The sequence below is a fragment of the Neodiprion fabricii genome, chromosome 5 (genome assembly GCF_021155785.1).
Source record: "Neodiprion fabricii isolate iyNeoFabr1 chromosome 5, iyNeoFabr1.1, whole genome shotgun sequence".
Classification (NCBI taxonomy): domain Eukaryota; kingdom Metazoa; phylum Arthropoda; class Insecta; order Hymenoptera; family Diprionidae; genus Neodiprion; species Neodiprion fabricii.
The window spans coordinates 31,363,558-31,381,576 of NC_060243.1; the positions used below are offsets into that span (position 1 = coordinate 31,363,558).

At 38.6% G+C, this 18,019-nt stretch overlaps 3 protein-coding genes across 6 annotated transcripts; 2 read left to right on the forward strand and 1 right to left on the reverse strand.

Moving 5' to 3' along the window:
• Positions 1 to 613: 613 nt before the first annotated feature.
• LOC124182093 lies at positions 614 to 9,273 on the reverse strand. Its single transcript, XM_046568900.1, has 18 exons — positions 8,641 to 9,273; positions 8,111 to 8,224; positions 7,886 to 8,032; positions 7,355 to 7,586; positions 4,683 to 7,234; positions 4,402 to 4,458; positions 3,989 to 4,161; positions 3,612 to 3,886; positions 3,242 to 3,492; positions 3,066 to 3,162; positions 2,804 to 2,971; positions 2,567 to 2,724; positions 2,319 to 2,462; positions 2,105 to 2,238; positions 1,802 to 1,985; positions 1,304 to 1,707; positions 1,006 to 1,216; positions 614 to 876 (listed from the first exon to the last, which is right to left on the reverse strand). The coding sequence occupies exons 1-18, from the start codon at positions 8,707 to 8,709 to the stop codon at positions 766 to 768; spliced, it is 5,481 nt and encodes a 1,826-aa protein (XP_046424856.1). The 5' UTR covers positions 8,710 to 9,273; the 3' UTR covers positions 614 to 765.
• A 1,068-nt stretch (positions 9,274 to 10,341) lies between these two features.
• On the forward strand, positions 10,342 to 15,798 carry LOC124182094 (importin-9). 4 transcript variants are annotated; one of them, XM_046568903.1, is made up of 13 exons: positions 10,342 to 10,458; positions 11,089 to 11,454; positions 11,548 to 11,781; positions 11,862 to 12,231; positions 12,324 to 12,574; positions 12,683 to 12,941; positions 13,013 to 13,329; positions 13,423 to 13,642; positions 13,721 to 13,992; positions 14,076 to 14,484; positions 14,561 to 14,709; positions 14,798 to 14,870; positions 14,946 to 15,798. In XM_046568903.1, exons 2-13 carry the CDS (start codon positions 11,113 to 11,115, stop codon positions 15,149 to 15,151), a joined length of 3,102 nt encoding a protein of 1,033 aa, XP_046424859.1. In that variant the 5' UTR covers positions 10,342 to 10,458; positions 11,089 to 11,112; the 3' UTR covers positions 15,152 to 15,798. The 4 variants fall into 4 exon arrangements, with proteins under 4 accessions (XP_046424859.1, XP_046424858.1, XP_046424860.1 ...); XM_046568902.1 differs by having other exon boundaries at positions 10,364 to 10,574; XM_046568904.1 differs by lacking the exon at positions 10,342 to 10,458 and adding an exon at positions 10,560 to 10,662.
• Positions 15,799 to 15,885: 87 nt separating this feature from the next.
• Positions 15,886 to 17,766, forward strand: LOC124182096 (serine/threonine-protein kinase Nek8-like). Its single transcript, XM_046568907.1, has 6 exons — positions 15,886 to 16,102; positions 16,202 to 16,292; positions 16,372 to 16,539; positions 16,604 to 16,764; positions 17,069 to 17,219; positions 17,356 to 17,766. Exons 1-6 carry the CDS (start codon positions 16,044 to 16,046, stop codon positions 17,647 to 17,649), a joined length of 924 nt encoding a protein of 307 aa, XP_046424863.1. The 5' UTR covers positions 15,886 to 16,043; the 3' UTR covers positions 17,650 to 17,766.
• Positions 17,767 to 18,019: the final 253 nt, after the last annotated feature.

The following is an 18,019-nucleotide window of genomic DNA, read 5'->3' on the forward strand; positions in this document are numbered from 1 at the left end:
ATTAATGATGATAATTACAATTGTAATAAAAATAATAATAATAGTCATAATAACTACAGCTGTCATAATAACGTGATTTGTACCGATCTGGCGATTCGCGGTTAAAACAATTTTTCGGAGGAATTGGAATTACGTCAATTTTCTACGTATAATTATTGCTACATCACGTGTCAATATATTTACCACCTGCGTTCAAATATGACTTTGTTGCTACGCGTGATTCTTTTAATTTCATTCGATCTGCGGTTATACGAATCACCTGAATGAAATTAAAAGAATGGGTACTCGTGTATAAAATTATATTGTACATATATATATATCCAACTACGCGTATAAAACATAATAAAAAATACTTGTTGTTGCTATGTTTATTATTAACTTGTACCGGTAACGACGCTCTGAGTACAAAAATACTTGGAAAATCTGATTTCGTTGCAAACTTATAGCCTGAAATTCCTACTTAGAAATGAAAAAAAAATAAAAAATTCATTTGCGACGAATACTCTTTCCCAACTTGGCTTGTAACTGAAAATTTGAAAATTTCAGGTGACTATTCAATCAAATATATTTCTATAAACTCGTTTATTACTTGTTATGTATCGTTTTGTGGAACTTTAACATAGATAGACGTAACTTGTCAACTTTTTTTTTTTTTGTCTACAGGGTCACTGCAGTCCGTTGTTATTTCAAACATTTCATTACTCGACTTATAATTATGAATTATTACTAAATTTAACGTTTTTTGACATGGCGCAATTTTTTACGTCATCTGACTAGATACGCTACTATTTCGTTTGGACGCGCGGTAGCTTCGAGTCTTATGTAATTTCTTCGGGACTGAGCATCTTCCAACAAAGCATTCCACATTCTGTCTCTCTGAAAATTAAATATTTGTCAAATACAATGTCGTAGGTATATAAATATATACATGTACTTTTTTTTACGTGATGAAATATTAGAAACGCTGGAATTCTCGCAACGTCTCCAAAGTCTAGTTTATCATACCCTGAATGTTGCGAAATTTCCGCATAATATGAGACAGTGTTTTGCTCTTGTCAAAGCGACGCAGAGTCGCTGAGGATCCGACAGAAATCCGATTCCGTTTGTCCTAACGCAGGACATCACGATAATGTCGCGTTCGTGTCCTTGGAAACTATCAACCGTATTTATCTCGATGCTTATTTTACCCCTAAGGTTCCCCATGGTGTTTGTGATCCTGTTGAAAAACGATCAAGTATATTTTCGTGCGCGCAGTATGGAGAATACCGAAGTAACATAACGGACAGTAAATTCGTTCATTTACCTCTCGTTTATCTTAGCTTCCACTAAATTTTGCTGGTTTTTGTAGGGGGTTATTACACCTATGGATACATGTTTCGGTACTTTTCTCTGATCGATGTGGTTGATCATACCGTGTATGAGATTGGCGACAAATTCCGCCTCATCGGTGTTCGAAAACCTATCGTGACTTTGCGTAGTGTCCATGTTTAGTACTCTATATGGATGAAATGGAAGTACGGCTCGGGTATCGTTCACCTCAGCATTCTTCAGCATTCCACCGTAGAAAAACTGATTGGGCCAATGCGATATCTGGCTAACCATTCTGTACTGGGTATCTAGCATGATAACCGAGTTGTTTTGCAGATTCTCTTGAGCTCTTTGAATTCGCGAAAATAAAGACTGATCGAGGCCAAGCCTTTTCGCTCTCTGTTGACGATATTAACAGACTAAAGTTAGAAACGGCTTTTTATTAGTGGAGAAACATTTGGTACCAGCGATTGATGATCGCTCGTTAGTATACCTGAGAAATTATCGTTGCAGGAAGTTGAGCCGGGTCTCCAACCAAGACTAAAGTATTCACTCCTAGCATTAGCGGAATCAACGTTTCTGCTTCACAGCTCTGCGTTGCTTCGTCCACGATACATACTGATATATTGTTTTTTTTACCACCAGCAGCAATTTTGCATGTATTCAATTGTTTGTCACTGAAAATCAAAAATGTATTACACCATGATCTGAGTTTCACGGACGTGATTAGACAAATTAATATAATGATATAATTTTTTTCCAAATTTCTTTTTTACGTCATAGTATGTTCTCTTACCCAAATGCAGATTCCATTATGTTAGTGTAACAGGATGACAACGTACAGGCAATTATGTTTGCACGAACTAAAATGTTGTTTTGAGCTTCTCGTTCTTGTTTCAATACATATTGAGGGTCCGTATTACCTTCGTTCTGAAAATATGATAGAAAAAAAAATTAATACAAAACAGATTTTGCTCCCCAAAAATTACTCTGGGATTCATTTCACTCACTTGACCACAATTCTTTATAACATCATATCTTGCTTTCAAATTTGCAAGTTTTAACTTGTTGTAGTGGGCTTGACTTTCATTGACCTTTTGCATACTGGACAACTCTGACTGTAAGGCGTTGATTTTAGCCTCTATAAACCTTTCCTGTAAATACGATCATTGGTTAACCGGTGAATGTCTAAGAAATGGGTAGAATAATTTTTACTAATATATTCTTGTTTCATTTTCTTCCAGGCCATTACTCGCACCTCTTCTTCAAGGCTATCCATTGACTGACCCCAAAATTTATAACTGTCGTTTGTCCTCTTCACATCTCGTTTGGCCAACTCTTCAACAGATATTTCTTTGACTCTTGGATGCATGGCGTTGGTCATTCCGACGCGAACCATCTTGAATCGTTCATCTTCTAGGAACACATTGCAAAAGAGGCGTTTTAATGGCATCAATTATATTACGGTGCGAGTTGTAAATGAATTACAACTCACTAGGTAGCTGTGCCCGGCGTTTTAAAAGGCGAAGTACTATTTCATCGATGGCAGCATTTGACGGAGCGCAGAGCAGAATTCTCAAGCTTGCATCTTTTCTTCTGAACCTATTATCACCGTACAGCACCTGCATCACCATGTTAACGATAACATGCGATTTGCCCGTTCCTGAAACACCGAAATTTGGCGTGAAGTTTCTTTACATTAAAAGTACTATATTCTTGGATCTCTTTTCAGAAAAATAACAACAGCAAATTAGCACCTGGAGGTCCTTGAATCAAACAGATTTTGGGCTCTTTACGAGCGATTGATTCTGTCGTTTTGAACACTGCTTCTGCCTGCTTGGAATTCAGCTTGTCCTTAACAATACAAAATGAAATTATTTAAAATTTCAAACACTTCATTTACACCTGTCTCATTCAATGCGCTCACACTCACCTTGGTGATCAGAGAGTTTTGGAGTGGTTTTTGGGGCTGAGCCAAATTCGTTCGGGATTCAGTCTTTGGATTGAGTATTGAGGAAAGAAGAGGCGAACTGGGTAATGACTGCAGAGCTTGAACCATTCTCATTCTAGATCGCAGATAAGTTACGCACCTTAATCGTAACGGTCTTTTACAGAGGTTCATTTTTAACGGTCTAGTGAGTACCGTGTAAGTAAGAACGTGTGTTGATTGTTTCACATAATTGCCTGTAAACATGAAATAAACGTGTGTGCTCAAATTTTCGCAAATTATACGTCAGGTGTCGTATTTTTTTGCTGTCTTTATAAAGGTAATGAATCAAAAAAAACCAATTTAGAGAACTTACCGAGCTCACGATTAAAAAACGTATGTGGCGTAATTAAGGATTTGTGCATGTGCGTTATGTAGGCGAAAACCTTTGAGAAATGAAGTTTACCATCGTCATCACGATAGCATAATTCCAAAAACACAAGATCGCCGTAAACAGGATGTATTTGGTTTTTTATTTCATTTTCGTTAGCCAACATCTCTAGCATCATTGTGGTTAATGTCACATTAACTGATGGAATTTTTTCCCATGTTATCGAATTGTCGACGATTGAACAAAACAGTGTTTGACGTCTGAAGCAATGTCGTTATATAAATTGTCGGGTCGGAGCAACAATGCAGGGATACAAAGAAAGGGTATTATAGGTACATTTATTTTTGCTCTCAAACACATACCTCTTCTTTTGGTCGATACTTTCGAATTCCTTAGTGATTCCGTGCCACAGTTCGAGGAGTAGAAGCGGCACCATAATGTGATAGTATTCATTGTAATTGTTATAATTTGTCAGCAACGGTATCAACCCATTGTCGTCAACGATCGGTGGTTCAGATTTTAAATTTTTCTGTTCCTAATGGAATAAAATAAGAAATGCAAAAGAAAATATAAGAGGTAAAGTATGGTAAATGCAAAGAAAAATGGTGTAAAGAAAATTCGGCTTAGCTATCCACGATTAAAAGCGATTAATGATGATGGTAGCAAAAGCACTGAGCAAAAGCAAAATTAAAAGCATAGCAGAGTCCGGTTTGTAGTCGAATTATGATAATCTTGGACGGCACAACATTTAATGAAGTAATGGTTTTCAACATACTTTAAGCCATGAAGTCACGACAACAACCGGCGGCTCAGAATTCAGTTGTTTTTGTTCCTAACGAAACAAAGCAATGAATAAAAAAAAAAAAAAAACTGGATGAATTGTGCTAAAAATTTTCAATTCCATATCGACAATCATAAAAAAATTCTCGTTTTTGTGTTAAAGAATGAAATGAAATAACAACCGTACAACAATAGTAGTCAAGCAATAACAAAATGTGATGAAACAGTGTTGAGTTTGGCTTAAAACATTATATGAAATAACTGTTTTCAACTTACCTCCAGCCACGAAGGATTCCATGCTAATATGTGGAATAAAAATTCCTTCAACGTAGGATATTGTCCCTTATTGACGACTTGTTGAGGTGGAACCAACAATTTATCTTTGGGTATAAGTGCGTCTTTTCCAGGACATTTCTTCATAGTATTATTAGAGTCGATCGGATATTCCTTAATTGTCGTAGCTTCCATGTTGAATCTAACTTTCTTCCTAATCTTTTTCTGCCGTTTTTTATCCAACAAATTTGGGACCCAGTTCTCCTTCTGATTTAGTAATACTTCCTTGTCTGATCCAATCATTTCGTCAATCATAACCGTGGCCATTGAACTGGTGACTTCATCAACACCTTTCCTCTTATCTTCCATTCGTTCTTCATGTGTCTGTGCTAAAACCTTATTCACAGACGCCTTCTTATCCTTACTCGACTCCAGTGGCACGGTTTGGCTGGAAATTTTTTTAGGACTCGCCAATTTGCTGGACTGAGATTGCGCAGTTATTGAAGTTGACGGAGTCTCCGCAACCTTTGTACTGTTCTTCGATTCCTTCTTGGTCTTCAAAGTCTTACTTGGTCGCGAAGAGGCTTTCGAAGTTGAGGCGGTTTGTTGCTGTTGTTCACTGATCAAGAATTCACCTCTGTTCTTAGCACTGATTTTAGCTTTGCCTTGAGGAGCAACTCGCTCAACCGAAGGTTTTACCGAATTCAATTTTTCCTTATTAGCCAACGCCTTTAGCTTCTCCTTTCGTTGATTGACAATCTCTAACTTCTCATTCTTAGATATTGGTAAACTCTTCCTTTTTCCTAGAGGCAGTGGAACATTTTTCGCCCATTTATTCTTGACCCTTCTCCGCCTTTGCTCCTCCTCGTATTGCTTCTGTTTTATCTTGTCGTCTATTTCTAGTTGACGTTTCTGTTTAAATGTCAAATGTGGGGGCTGCTTGGATCCCCTGCTAGTGCAATTAGTCAGTTTGGTACCTTCTGTGCTACTTGAGGCCGAAGGTGAAATGTCGTCGTGTTTGCTGGATGCTGTAAAAGAGTCTTTGACACTGGAGCGTCTTCGCTGTGGTAAATGCAATGGCTCGATAATTTCGGGACGTTTTGGAGTGGTCTGTTTTATCCGCAGAGATTTATCAAGCTCATTCTCAGGGCTCGGTTTTTCTTTGGTCGAAGTGGGCAACGGGTCAGAAACGTGAAAGATGCCGCTGTCCGAATCAACTTTGTTCTCTTGATTAATTTCTCTCTCGATATCATGGAAACTTATTGGCTGCAATGTTTTAATTGATCCCTCAGAGTGGCTGCTCTGTTTCTTTGATTCTGGTTCTTTGCTTTCGGGAACCTTAGTATCGGCTAATATTGCTGCATTTAATAAATCCAGATTTAGATTTTTCATTTCGTCAAAAAAATCCATTGGCGGACTATCTGGCTCTTCTTTTATCCTCTGGCTCTCCGACAGCCTTTGAAGCCAGGGGTTGTCCTCGTCGTCGCTATCTGACGGCACTATTATTTCATCATAGTCAGGCTCAATGATTTCCTCTTTGATGTCATACGCATCTGGAATATACTCCGACTTTATCTCTGGAGGACCATCTTCAATGTCTATTGCATCGTCGCTTCCAGTCCCATCGAACAACTGAGAGCTTGGGAAAACGTCGTATTCGTCATCGCTCAACTCCACAGTGTCAATAATCGAGAAACTGGTCCTCGGCTCTTCCTTAACAGACCTTAATTTGAACGGGGAAGAAGTGGCACATGGAGTCTGATCATAGAACGATTGTTGCTCCCGGTTGAACTCCTTCTCTGCTGTTTCCTTCGATTTTGGAGGTGACTTTGAGGATCTTATTTTTATCGCGTTAGAGAGATCCATAGTATCGTCTGGCGCTGATTTCTCCGTGGATTTTTTGTGCTTTGAGCTATCTTCGTTCTTGTTTCTCGATCGACTTTTTCGACCGGTTTTACTGTGTACCACTTGGTGTTTATCAAGCTCTTGAACATCGCCTTTGAACCAGGCAGAACAGGAAGGCTGCGAATCTAGTTTGGTACTCTTTGGTTTAGACACATTATCTATAGTTTCGTTGCAGTGTTTTGGCACAAAGGCATAGCAGTCGTTTACTTCACTCTGCTCAGATAGGACAGATTTTTCTTTCGTTTCTGGTGTCTCTTCCTCAATTATTAGCTCCTCCTTGCAATCAATGCTTATTTCAACTGCTTTCGAAGACATTTGATCGTCATTACTTTTGAGATTTAGGGTCATACGGTTTGACTTGTCTATAATACCGACATTAGTTTCAATCACTGGAATAACTGGCCTAACGGGATTATTGGATTTTGGCTTTGGAAGGTTGATTCTCAGTTTTCGTTTGTCAGTTTTTGGGTTTGGAGGGTCAGACAATTTTAGATTCGGTGGGTCAGTTTTTGGCTTTGGCGGGTTGACTTTTTTAATCGTCGACCAAATTTCTTGAATTTCTTCCACTTCCGGTGATTCATCTTCTTGTTTTGCTGATATGTCAGCAAGAACAATGCTTGCCTTGACTTGGGAAACACCGGCATTATCGTCTGAAATAAATTAGTTGGTAAATATTGTTGCTAATATTCAAGACGTAATAAATAATCGAAAATAAAGTTTCGCTTGAGTCTCAGATCGCCCATAATTCCTATTTCGCTTAGGCTGGTCACCTTGTATTATCTGATGGTCTTCATTAATCTTAGGGATTTTTGGAGCTGCGAATCCAGAATCCAACTCAACAGTATTTACAATCGACAAATTTCGTTTCCGTGCGCATCTAGCATTTTTTTCTACAGATGATACCACGCTCGTTGGTTCGGATTGAGGAACAAATTGAATCTCAGGTTCCAAAGGTCTTTGAGTCAATACATCATCAAATTGTTCAAGGTTCCTTAAACTCGTCTGCAATACAAAGCAAATTAATTTAAAAACTCTATTCAAGCTAGTAATGGCAATGTGATGAGATGTTGAATAGAAGAATCAGTTTTTGGCAATTTTAGAATAGCTTGGAAGGGCAGGCGAGTTTGAAAAATGTTACATAGGCTTTCAGTTATTAAGTTTTGCTACATTTCAGTTTATCCTGCAGTTATAAAATAACAATTTTTCGTTAAAGTGCATCGTCACATTAACATTACAAACTTCAGGCTTGTATTAAAAAACATCACTTGGTCATCAGTCACCAGTATTTTATCGGTACTTACATTACCCTTGCAAAGTTTGTACACGTACATTGGCTCATTCTCCCTGTACGTTTCCAAACAACCTATGCCAATTTCATCTTTATCGTGAAGCTCGATTACGACCTTTGGGTCCTGAAGACGTCCGTTGACATAAATCCCATTAGAGCTCTGAAAGGGTAACGAAAAGGCAGATGTTGTGAGGTTGAAAATCTGAATAAAAGACTGATGCTAAATTGCAGCATTCACCCCTAAATCAATAACTGCCAAGCCGTTGTCAGTCCTGAGAAAGAGGCAGTGTTGCCTGGAGACTACGATGCTAGGACATATGATGTCGTTGTCTGGTTTTCGACCACACGAATACTGCAAATGGGAATGAGAAAAGTTACTCAACAAATTGTAGTGGACTGAATAAGCAAAATTCCATCATTTATCATAGAGACATCAATTGAGAATGCAGACTATTTCAGGGAAGCGTTATGTAAAGGTAACGAGAATAAAAGCTTGCTGTACAATAGAAATGATACGTGATACATGAGAAGCTCCTGTTACATTCAACAAACATGATAGAGATAGAATTTATTACGGTAAAGAAAAAGTTGAAAGAAACGAAAGCCAATTGAAGATCAGAGCATTGAGGCAGTCCACAAAAAAAATCATCCATTCCATCAAGGGAATGAAGTGAAAAATGCAGTGACAAAGTTAGGTTAACATACATTGATAACGTTCTAAGTTACACTATTGCATTTGTTTAATAATGAAAATTATACCGGGCTTACCGATTGTTTATTTTTTTCGAGAATTACGAAATTCCTCGGATCATTAACCCTCTCCAATGTCCAATCCATGTTCTGTCATTTCTCAGATAACGGAAAAACGAAGTAAATTTACTATCAAGACAAGAAGTAATATCGCTGACGCTGAACTTTCAATCAACGAAAGAGATATGAACTCTCAGTCGAATCTAACGAAAATTCGCACGCGACAATTACGATTCAATTTTATAACTTTCAATATATGTGCACTTTTATACACCTCACTAATTGTTTAACCTTAAGACCCTCAACGTCCCCTTAACACGAGCCTAAGGAATAATCTGCTGCACATTACGATCCAATTGGCCAAATTTAATTCCCAAAGTCCACCAAAGTTTAGCCGGTATTCTTTATTTTATAATGTTTACGTGAAGATACACCATCTTGCGGCAGGAGTTAAAAGTATTGAAAAGTGTCCGACTGATGTTTGCTGTTGCAGAAATTAAATTGCTCTTGTTTCAAGGTGTTTGATCATGGCGGTCACCGTTCTAAAGAGTCTTTACAAAAAATCATCTCATTCTTTCGTAAATCTTTGAATTGAATTGCAATTTTTCATAAACTGATCCTGCTACTGTCGAGAAGTACGCTCTGATTGGTTAGGAATGAAAAAATTTCATGAGATTTCTCATCCATTCATTTTGCCGCGAGACAGACTTGCAGGTTATATTTGATATATTATTCAATTATTAATTTATATGATGATTTATCGTTCCTAGCTGACCAGAGCACACTTCTTAACATCAAAAAAAATTTCAAATCGAATCGATGTTTTACGAAGGAATTAGATGGATTTTCGTCAAATCTTTTAAATCGGTCACGTGACACCACGTTCGAATTTCCAATTTTCAAATCAATCAACTCTTTACGGACAACGTGACAGGGCTTGCGCATGGCAGAAAGACCTCGCATGGAGTGCTTGTAATCGTTGCTGTGTAATATCCGCATTAGTGCGCTTGCGCAACGGGTAGAGTTGTATGTAAGGCACGGACGTAAGAAATGTACCGTACGTTACCCAACTCAAAGATTTTGAAAGCGCAAGCGCATTTAGGTGAAGTTTTAGTATCTTCACAACTTTCTAGATAGCGATGACTAACTTGGCAAATAGGACCTTTATTTCAGGCTCAGGCCCTTAGGGATCCTCTTACATGATACAGATACAAGAGGATCTTCTATGCAGATAGTATACAGATCAGTGGCCGTAATTATGGATGGGCAATGTTCAGAAAATAATTGATATTTGAAAAACGATATCGATTATAAGAACCTTGATGAATCTATAAATCGGCGCGAAAACACAAATTTTACATATGTAATTGCAAGAAAAAGTTTCTCTTTATTCTATACCCTAATTTTTTTACAAATATACACAATATCAACAATTCTCATTTTTTTTTTTTTTTGTTCGCTTTTCTGTTCAATCGTCGCAGTTGGTCTACATAGTCTACGTTCGCATCAGAAGATCATCGAAAAAAAAATCAAAATATCCGATGTTGAGAAAAAAGAATCGAACATCGATTAATCAAATAGTAAAAACGTGGACTCAAAATAATGGATTAATTAGAAGAAATCATCAGTATTTTCGATTGATCAGAAAATTTCGCTAACCCCTACTTGAAATGACCTCGTGGACTACATCATGAACATCACCAGGTGTACGATATCGTGATGTTTCTATATCCTCAGTCAACGCTGATAATATGTAGTTTTTCGTAAACTGTATTAAAATTTTGTTTCCTGTGATGTTCATGTCCGCTCAGTTTTCTTCCAATAAATGACTATAAAGTATGAGATAATCGTTCATAACAGAACGCAGTGTCGTTGAAACAATGCTCGTTTTCTCAATGTTCATAATATCATAAATATAGCATACTATACAGTTGAACACTGAAAGCGGCTGGGTGAGCACACGCTTTTTTCCACATGCTCGGCAATCACCGCTCCTCAGTAGCGAAACTTCGATTTTTATTTTAGTACACAAAGAACGTGGTACTTATGACTTTGAATTGACTCGTCATACGACAAATTTTATATCTGACTGTATATTTTTCTGTTGAAATATGCCGGTACTTCTGAATGCCGATAAAGAATTATAACCTACAACTTGCAAGTCTGAACTGCTCTCTATTGCATGCGTTTATTGGTATATATCTACAAACCCTTCGACGAGAACCTGATTTCCAATTTTTACTTCGAAAATTATCCACAAACTTAACGAAATACCGTTTCTGCCGTTGAACAATCCCTTGAGTTTCCAAACTTGCTAATTTATTTAAAGAGCAACTGCCTTGTTCTGCGTTAGTTCTAGCATCGAAACCATTCAAACACCTGTTCCACCCATTAAATCACTTTATTTATATTTAACTAATACGTACTTTAGTTCAGGATTTTTGTCTTTATCTTCTCAACATATAGCAAAAAGGCAACCTGGAATTGACCATGAGCATCGGTATCGGTAACGTTCAGGGCTCCCTGCGAGAGGCGTTGTACGAAACGTTGAACGGGATACTATCGCCTCACAGGGAGACTAGACAGGCAGCCGAGCAACGAATTCAGGCGCTGGAAGTTACAGAAGAGTTTGGTATACATTTGACAGAGTTTGTCGTAGAACCAAATGGCGAGTTAGCCATACGGCAATTGGCTTCTGTGATCTTGAAACAGTATGTCGAAACGCACTGGTGTTCTCTGGCAGAGAAGTTCAGGCCACCGGAAATCAAGTCACAGACTAAGGAAAAAATCAAAGAGCTCTTGCCCCTTGGACTGAGAGAGTCTATCAGCAAGGTTTGTTGCGATTTTGATTGTTAAATTTTATCGTTTCCAAGTTGTTGAAAAAAACGTGTGAGTTATTTTGCCATTCTTGTTTTTCATCTTCAGGTGAGGACAGCTGTTGCCTATGCAATATCTGCCATTGCGCACTGGGATTGGCCAGAAAACTGGCCTGGTCTTTTTGATATACTAGTGAACTGCCTTAGTGGAGACAGCGAGTTCGCAGTTCATGGAGCGATGCGGGTTTTAACAGAGTTTACTCGTGATCTCACAGACACTCAGTTGCCAAATGTCGGTCCCGTCATCCTACAGGAGATGTACAGAATATTCCAGGGTGAAAATGTAATGTCAGCAGTAATTGTACATACATATTTCATCCAATTAATTTATTTTTACATACAATATCACAACACTTATTTCAGCAATACTCTGTGAGGATTCGTGGCCGAGCTGTTGAAATATTCACAACGATCGGTACACTGATTGCAGCGACAGATGTTTACCAAAAAGGATTCACTCAGCAGTATCTTCAGCCAGTGATTCCGATGTTCTGTGAAAAATTTATACAGAGCTTAAGGGTCCAAAATGGTTTGACGAGCGATAACGGCTTGAAGACTGACATTGTGAAGGCTATTTACATGCTAGTAACAAGAATGCCCAAATACGTTTCAAACTTTTTGCCACAAATGCTGCCACCGATTTGGGAAACTTTGTTGGACAGTGCTAAAGTTTATCAGGAAGAAACCGTTAATGGTGGTGGCGATATCGAAAGTCAGGATGTCGACTCCGATGGTAAGAATAAGTTTTTACTTCCAATCTTTCGTGCAATTTTAAATTTCTCGTAGAGGGAATTGTTTTTTAACAATTGTTTTGTCTTCTTCCAGGGGAGATAATTAATTTTAATAATCTAGTTATCGCTATATTCGATTTTATTCACACTCTGGTCGACTACCATAGGTTCTCAAGTCTTGTCGACAATCTACTACCCCAACTACTCTACTATTTAATCATTTTCATGGAAATAACTGACGAACAAATTGAACTTTGGACCAATAATCCCAGCCAGTTTGTGGAAGAGGAGGAACAGTACGCTTTTGCCTACAGCGTTCGTATATCGGCACAGGATCTGCTCCTTGTGAGTATATTAACATTTTCTTGCATACTGTTATTAAAAAAGAGTTTTGCGAACGAACGTTCAGCCCAACAAAACATTCATTCCTAATCTTCTCAGCTGTAATTACAGGTCATTGTCAATCACTCGGAAGAAGTGGCCGCAAACGCATTATGCGACGTGATAACGAAGCAAATAGAGGCAGGAAATGCAATGCGAATAAGCGGAAACGAAAGGGTGTCCCAGAACTGGTGGAAACTGCACGAAGCTTCGATCCTAGCGTTTTTTCTCACAAAAGACACTATTGTCGAACAGCAACAGGCGGGAACCCTGCGATTTGACATTGTCGCATTTCTTGAGAACGTCGTACTAGCCGATTTAAATAATTCCGGTAATTATATTAGTACTTTTGGCGTAACGATCTTCGAGAGCGTAACGGTATTCACTAAAATCCTTTCACAGCTTCCCATCCGCTGTTACTGGGTCGATGTTTATGCCTCGGCGGACGATACGCTCAACAAATGCCACCGGAAATGACGTCACGTTTTTTAGAAGCCACCGTGAATGGATTGCAAGAAAATCAGCCGGCCTGTATCAGAATCAGTGCCGTAAAGGCCGCCTATTGGTTTTGCGACGCTTTCATCAAGGGCAACAACGGCAACCAGAACATCCTTCGATCCCACTTGCCGGCTCTTTTTCAAGGCTTGTTCAATCTGGCAAGCCAGATGTCTGCAGAGGTCCTCACCATCGTTTTGGAGAGCTTTGCCATTTTGGTTTCGGTCAGTAGTCGACTTGAGCGCAATTTTTTAAACATAGAAAAACGAGAAACATTCAATTTCAGTTTCGTGTTACCTCCTTTCACTTGTTCACAGCTTGACCAAGCCTTCACTGCCTCAGTGGAGAACAAAATATGTCCGCTAACTATAGCGGCTTTTCTCAAATTTCACAGCGACCGTGTTGTACTTGGAGTCTGCCAGGAAATATTCAGAGAATTGACGTTGAATCCCGAATGTATCGGACCGCTACAAACGCGGCTCGTACCGACCCTCGTCAGTATGATGAGTGTCAGTCAGATTGATAAATCTAAAGATGGTAATCAATCGGTGTCCTTGAACCCCTTACCGATCGAAAATCGAATCTGAAATCTAATTGATCACACACTTTGTTTAGAGGGAATTCGAAGCGTCGCCCTTGACGTTCTTCAGGTCCTCGTTCAGCACTCGCCTCAGCCGCTCAGCAGCGCTTTAATAGAGAGCGCGTTTCCTGCCTCATGTCACTGTGTTCTTAGTTCCGACGATAACGCGACTCTGCAGAGCGGCGGCGAAGTCATCAGAACATATCTATCGGTTGCTGCGCAACAAGTCATCAGCCACAGGGACAGCGACGGACAGACTGGGCTGCATTACATTTTGCAAATAGTGGCACAGCTGCTAAATCCTCAGGTGTGTAAACCTAGAGAGTTGAACTTGTTTTCCTTTGCAAAACATGTTATAATTATGTGAATATCTATTTCGTATTGATTTAGTCCAGCGAATTCACGGCAACGTTTGTCGGCAAGTTGGTTACAACATTGATAAGAAAAGCTGGAAATACTTTGGGCGAGAATATAGACCTTCTTCTCAAGGCAGTGTTGAGCAAAATGCAGCGTGCTGAGACCTTGACGGTTGTACAGAGCTTGTTGATGGTCTACGCACATCTTATCAACACCGAGTTCGATGCGGTTCTCAACTTTTTGTCCACTGTGCCAGGGCCAACGGGACAGAGCGCTCTGGCATTTGTTATGTCTGAATGGGTATGCAGACAGCATTTGTTCTTTGGCAACTACGATCGCAAAACTGCGACCTTGGCACTGTGCAAAATTCTCGAACATGGCGTCACCCACGACGACACACGACTCAACGAAATCACCGTAAAAGGCGACCAAATATTCGCAGGTAAAATTGAGACAAAGCAGGTTAAAAAATACTTTGTAAACAGAAATTTGGTAACAATGGAGATTTTCATGTACAGGGACGGAGGCTGGAGTTAGAACAAGGAGCAAAGCGCAATCCCAACCCTATCAATGGACGACGATACCACTTCTGGTAAAAATTTTTAAAGTCATCATCAACGAATTATCCAATGACATAGAGGCTGTCTGCGCTACCCAAGGCATAGATGTTAGTAGAAACTGATACCTTTAATAGTCTGCATATTTGTTCAAATAAAACGGGTCTACTGGTAATCAGTATCTCCTTTTTCTCTCAGAAATCCGAGGAGGATGAGGATGAAGATGATCAGGAAGAGCTGCTGGATCCCGGAAATGAAGTGAATTTGATACGTAAGTTACTTAATTCACAACAACCAAAGCTTGTTTTCTAATCTGCAACTTGCCACATTGAAATGCTTACCGTAGAACTCGATCCTGATGATGACGACGACGAAGACGAGGATCTGGAATTGAAGAACGACCCGGTTTACCATCTTAACTTGAGCCAGTACCTGCGCGATTTCCTGTTGAATTTTTCGACGCATCACTGTTTTCCGGTCTTTTATCAGCATCTTAATGTACTTGAGCGAAGAGCGTTGACGAGCATGAACATTAGTCCTTCATTCTCTTAGCTGTAATAGACGTTAAAACCTGGTGACATTATCCGTAAGAAGAAAGATTTCTAGATCGACGATTCTATAACGCAGCTGTATATTTTAGCCTGTAATATGCGATTCCGTATAATCCATGTAAAACGTAAAGAAGTATTTGAGCAGGCTCCTTTACGTTCATACGAAAAAAAAATTACTCAATACGATCGAAGCGATAGTGAGTATATAATCAGAGAATGTAAATTTATCTTATTTATACAACAATGTTACACGTAATTGTACTAAGGTAAAGAAGAGTTTGTAGTTAAAAATTTGTACATTATCTATATTATCCTAACTGCAACCGAGGCTCTCGACTTTCTTCATCATAATTCGCATACGTAAAGCTAGAAGTAGTTATTACATATGCATGTAGGTATGCCTATGCGTACAGATATGTTTGTCTTTTTATCCAGCTCTTCCAATAACCGCGGTTTGTACGGCACTTTTGGGTTGGCGACTGAACAACAGTTAATTATTACCATTAATATCGCTATCATTAATTTTCTAAATATTATTATATTTTTGAATAAGATTTTTTCAATCAATTCAGTTCGATACTATAGATAAATCGTATTAACCATGCAGTTTCGTTATGAAATTTCAATAAATTTGTAATAGATTACAGATTTATTCTTTTCCTTATTTCAATGCCACATTCTTTCTCACTCTGCGCCGCATTATGGCCCATCTTCATCCGCTTTCAATAGAATCCGAGGATTAGTCGAGCAGAAAGTGTCGCGGTGAGTTTGTAGAGTTTGTAAACATTCCGCAAAGGATAGTCTTAGCTGTGATTGTGGATAACGTATTTGTACTGTGTGTACAAAAATAAGGCGATACAAATAATTTAGGTGCAAAAATACGGTGTTCTGAAATGTCTGCAAGAACAACTGATTATAAATTTGAAGCTGTGCTGGGCAGTGGATCATTTGGGTAAGTAATTCGTTACGAAGATAATTATGCACGGCCGGTACTAATTGATGCTAAATAGTCTTTGATTTCCTCGTACACTCTTTCTTGTCTTCATTTCAGAAAAGTTCATCTGGTTAGAAAACGGAAGGATAGAAAAACTTTTGTAATCAAGGAGCAGGATGTCAGCCAAAAGGCGAAAACGTCATACGAAGTTATCATAACTGTTTACACACATTTTTTCTTCGCGATTATTTTCTGTTACAAGATATTCATAGTTTGTATCCGAATAGATGGCCCTCGGCGAAATTCACTGTTTACGAAAAATGAGACACCCGAATATAATTGCGTATCACGACGCCTGGATTGAGGGAAGTCGTATTTACATTCGGATGGAATATGCTAGTCGTGGTACGCTGAAGGATCTTTTGGAGAGGCGACAAAACCCATTGAAAAACGAGGTGCCTACACAAATTGAGACGTGCTGTCGCACTTTCCTTCTGCTTACAATACTCCTTTTTACAGGACGCTCTTTACCTATTTTCGCAAGTAACTTTGGGCGTTCATCACATTCATTCGCAAAAAATTCTACATCGGGATCTAAAGCCGGAAAATATCATGCTAACTGGTCACCTGGGTGATATTGTGAAGATAGGAGACTTTGGAGTATCCAGCAGTATGCAAGGGTAGTAGTTTCGTGCAGTTGATTATCAGATAAAATAAAACAAACATGGCTGTCGTTAATGTACACGCTTCCGATTCTATTTCGACTATACTCTCGTCTTTGATACTCGTCAGTTATCGAGAGGCAATCCACGCCAAACAAGACGATGGCAAGAATTGTTTGGTCACAATTCTACCTTTAACGACAGTCTAGGAACTCAAAATGTGGCTTTGGAAATTCAGCTATTCGTGTGATCAATTGTTGTCAGCTGTGGTTTAATCTGTTCAGCAGTGATTTCTTTTTTATGTCGCCGTATTTCATTACAGAACTTTACGATCAGCCACTCTTGCGGGATCCTATTACTTCATGGCTCCGGAAATGCTACGAGGACAACCCTGCGATTTCAAATGCGATATTTGGAGCATGGGTGCTATTCTGTACCAGATGGTTACCAACGAACTTCCATTTCAAGCCAAGGTACATCTTAAATTTATGTTGTTCAGATTCAAAAATTCTCTGAATTTTCAAAGAACATTTTTATCTTTCATCGAAAATCATTTATTCTGCTAACACTTATCGAATTTATATTAGTTTTCTGTTTTATTCATTTCAGAACCTTAAAGACTTGGTTGAGGCTGTCTGTAGCTCCAGGATTCGACCCATAGAAGCAAACACTTCGCCTGAAGTTGTGAATTTGGTATCAAAAATGCTGCGAAGTAACCCAGCATATCGCCCCAAAATAGAACAGCTTCTTCTGTGCCCTTACTTGGTCCCGTATATGATTCGTGTTCATCTTAATATCGGACGTATCGCAGTTTCAAACAAGTTTCAACATCATGGAGCATCACAAAATTTGAACGAAATAAACCCGTTTACAAAATATTTGCAAAAATTCCAGAAAATTTAAAACTTGAAATGTGTTATATCTGTAAAAGATTAGTTTTAAATAAGTGCACCAAAGATACAAATTTGAGGTGCTATTCTTTTATCATACAAAACAAAAATGAACAATCGATAATTAATGAATAAATAAATATGGGAACCATTCATTAGAGATTCTTCATTATACGGAATTCGTTTAATCATAGTTTCAAAAGAGTTTAACAGACGAAAATCGACAGAAAAAATAAAAAAAAAAACTATTCGCACCCGTATGCCATTTTCAGCACACTGTATTGTAGCAATTGATTAATTATTCTGTGCTGATATCACTGAAGCTTTTGTTTCACGAACAATACAGAATTCCGCAAAGCCGGATACAAACTCGTTGCTAAGTA

Bases quoted from the DNA above. Each gene is read 5' to 3' on its own strand.
- LOC124182093 (XM_046568900.1), bottom strand. From the start codon at position 8,709: ATGGATTGGACATTGGAGAGGGTTAATGATCCGAGGAATTTCGTAATT. The intron at 8,033-8,110 runs GTGAATGCTGCA...TTACCCTTTCAG, and splicing joins TGGCAGTTATTGATTTAGGG to AGCTCTAATGGGATTTATGT. The intron at 877-1,005 runs GTATGATAAACT...TTTAATTTTCAG, and splicing joins GAAATTTCGCAACATTCAGG to AGAGACAGAATGTGGAATGC.
- LOC124182094 (XM_046568901.1), top strand. The intron at 13,993-14,075 runs GTGTGTAAACCT...GTATTGATTTAG, and splicing joins CACAGCTGCTAAATCCTCAG to TCCAGCGAATTCACGGCAAC. The intron at 14,485-14,560 runs GTAAAATTGAGA...TTTCATGTACAG, and splicing joins AGGCGACCAAATATTCGCAG to GGACGGAGGCTGGAGTTAGA.
- LOC124182096 (XM_046568907.1), top strand. From the start codon at position 16,044: ATGTCTGCAAGAACAACTGATTATAAATTTGAAGCTGTGCTGGGCAGT. The intron at 16,103-16,201 runs GTAAGTAATTCG...TCTTCATTTCAG, and splicing joins CTGGGCAGTGGATCATTTGG to AAAAGTTCATCTGGTTAGAA. The intron at 16,765-17,068 runs GTAGTAGTTTCG...ATTTCATTACAG, and splicing joins GTATCCAGCAGTATGCAAGG to AACTTTACGATCAGCCACTC.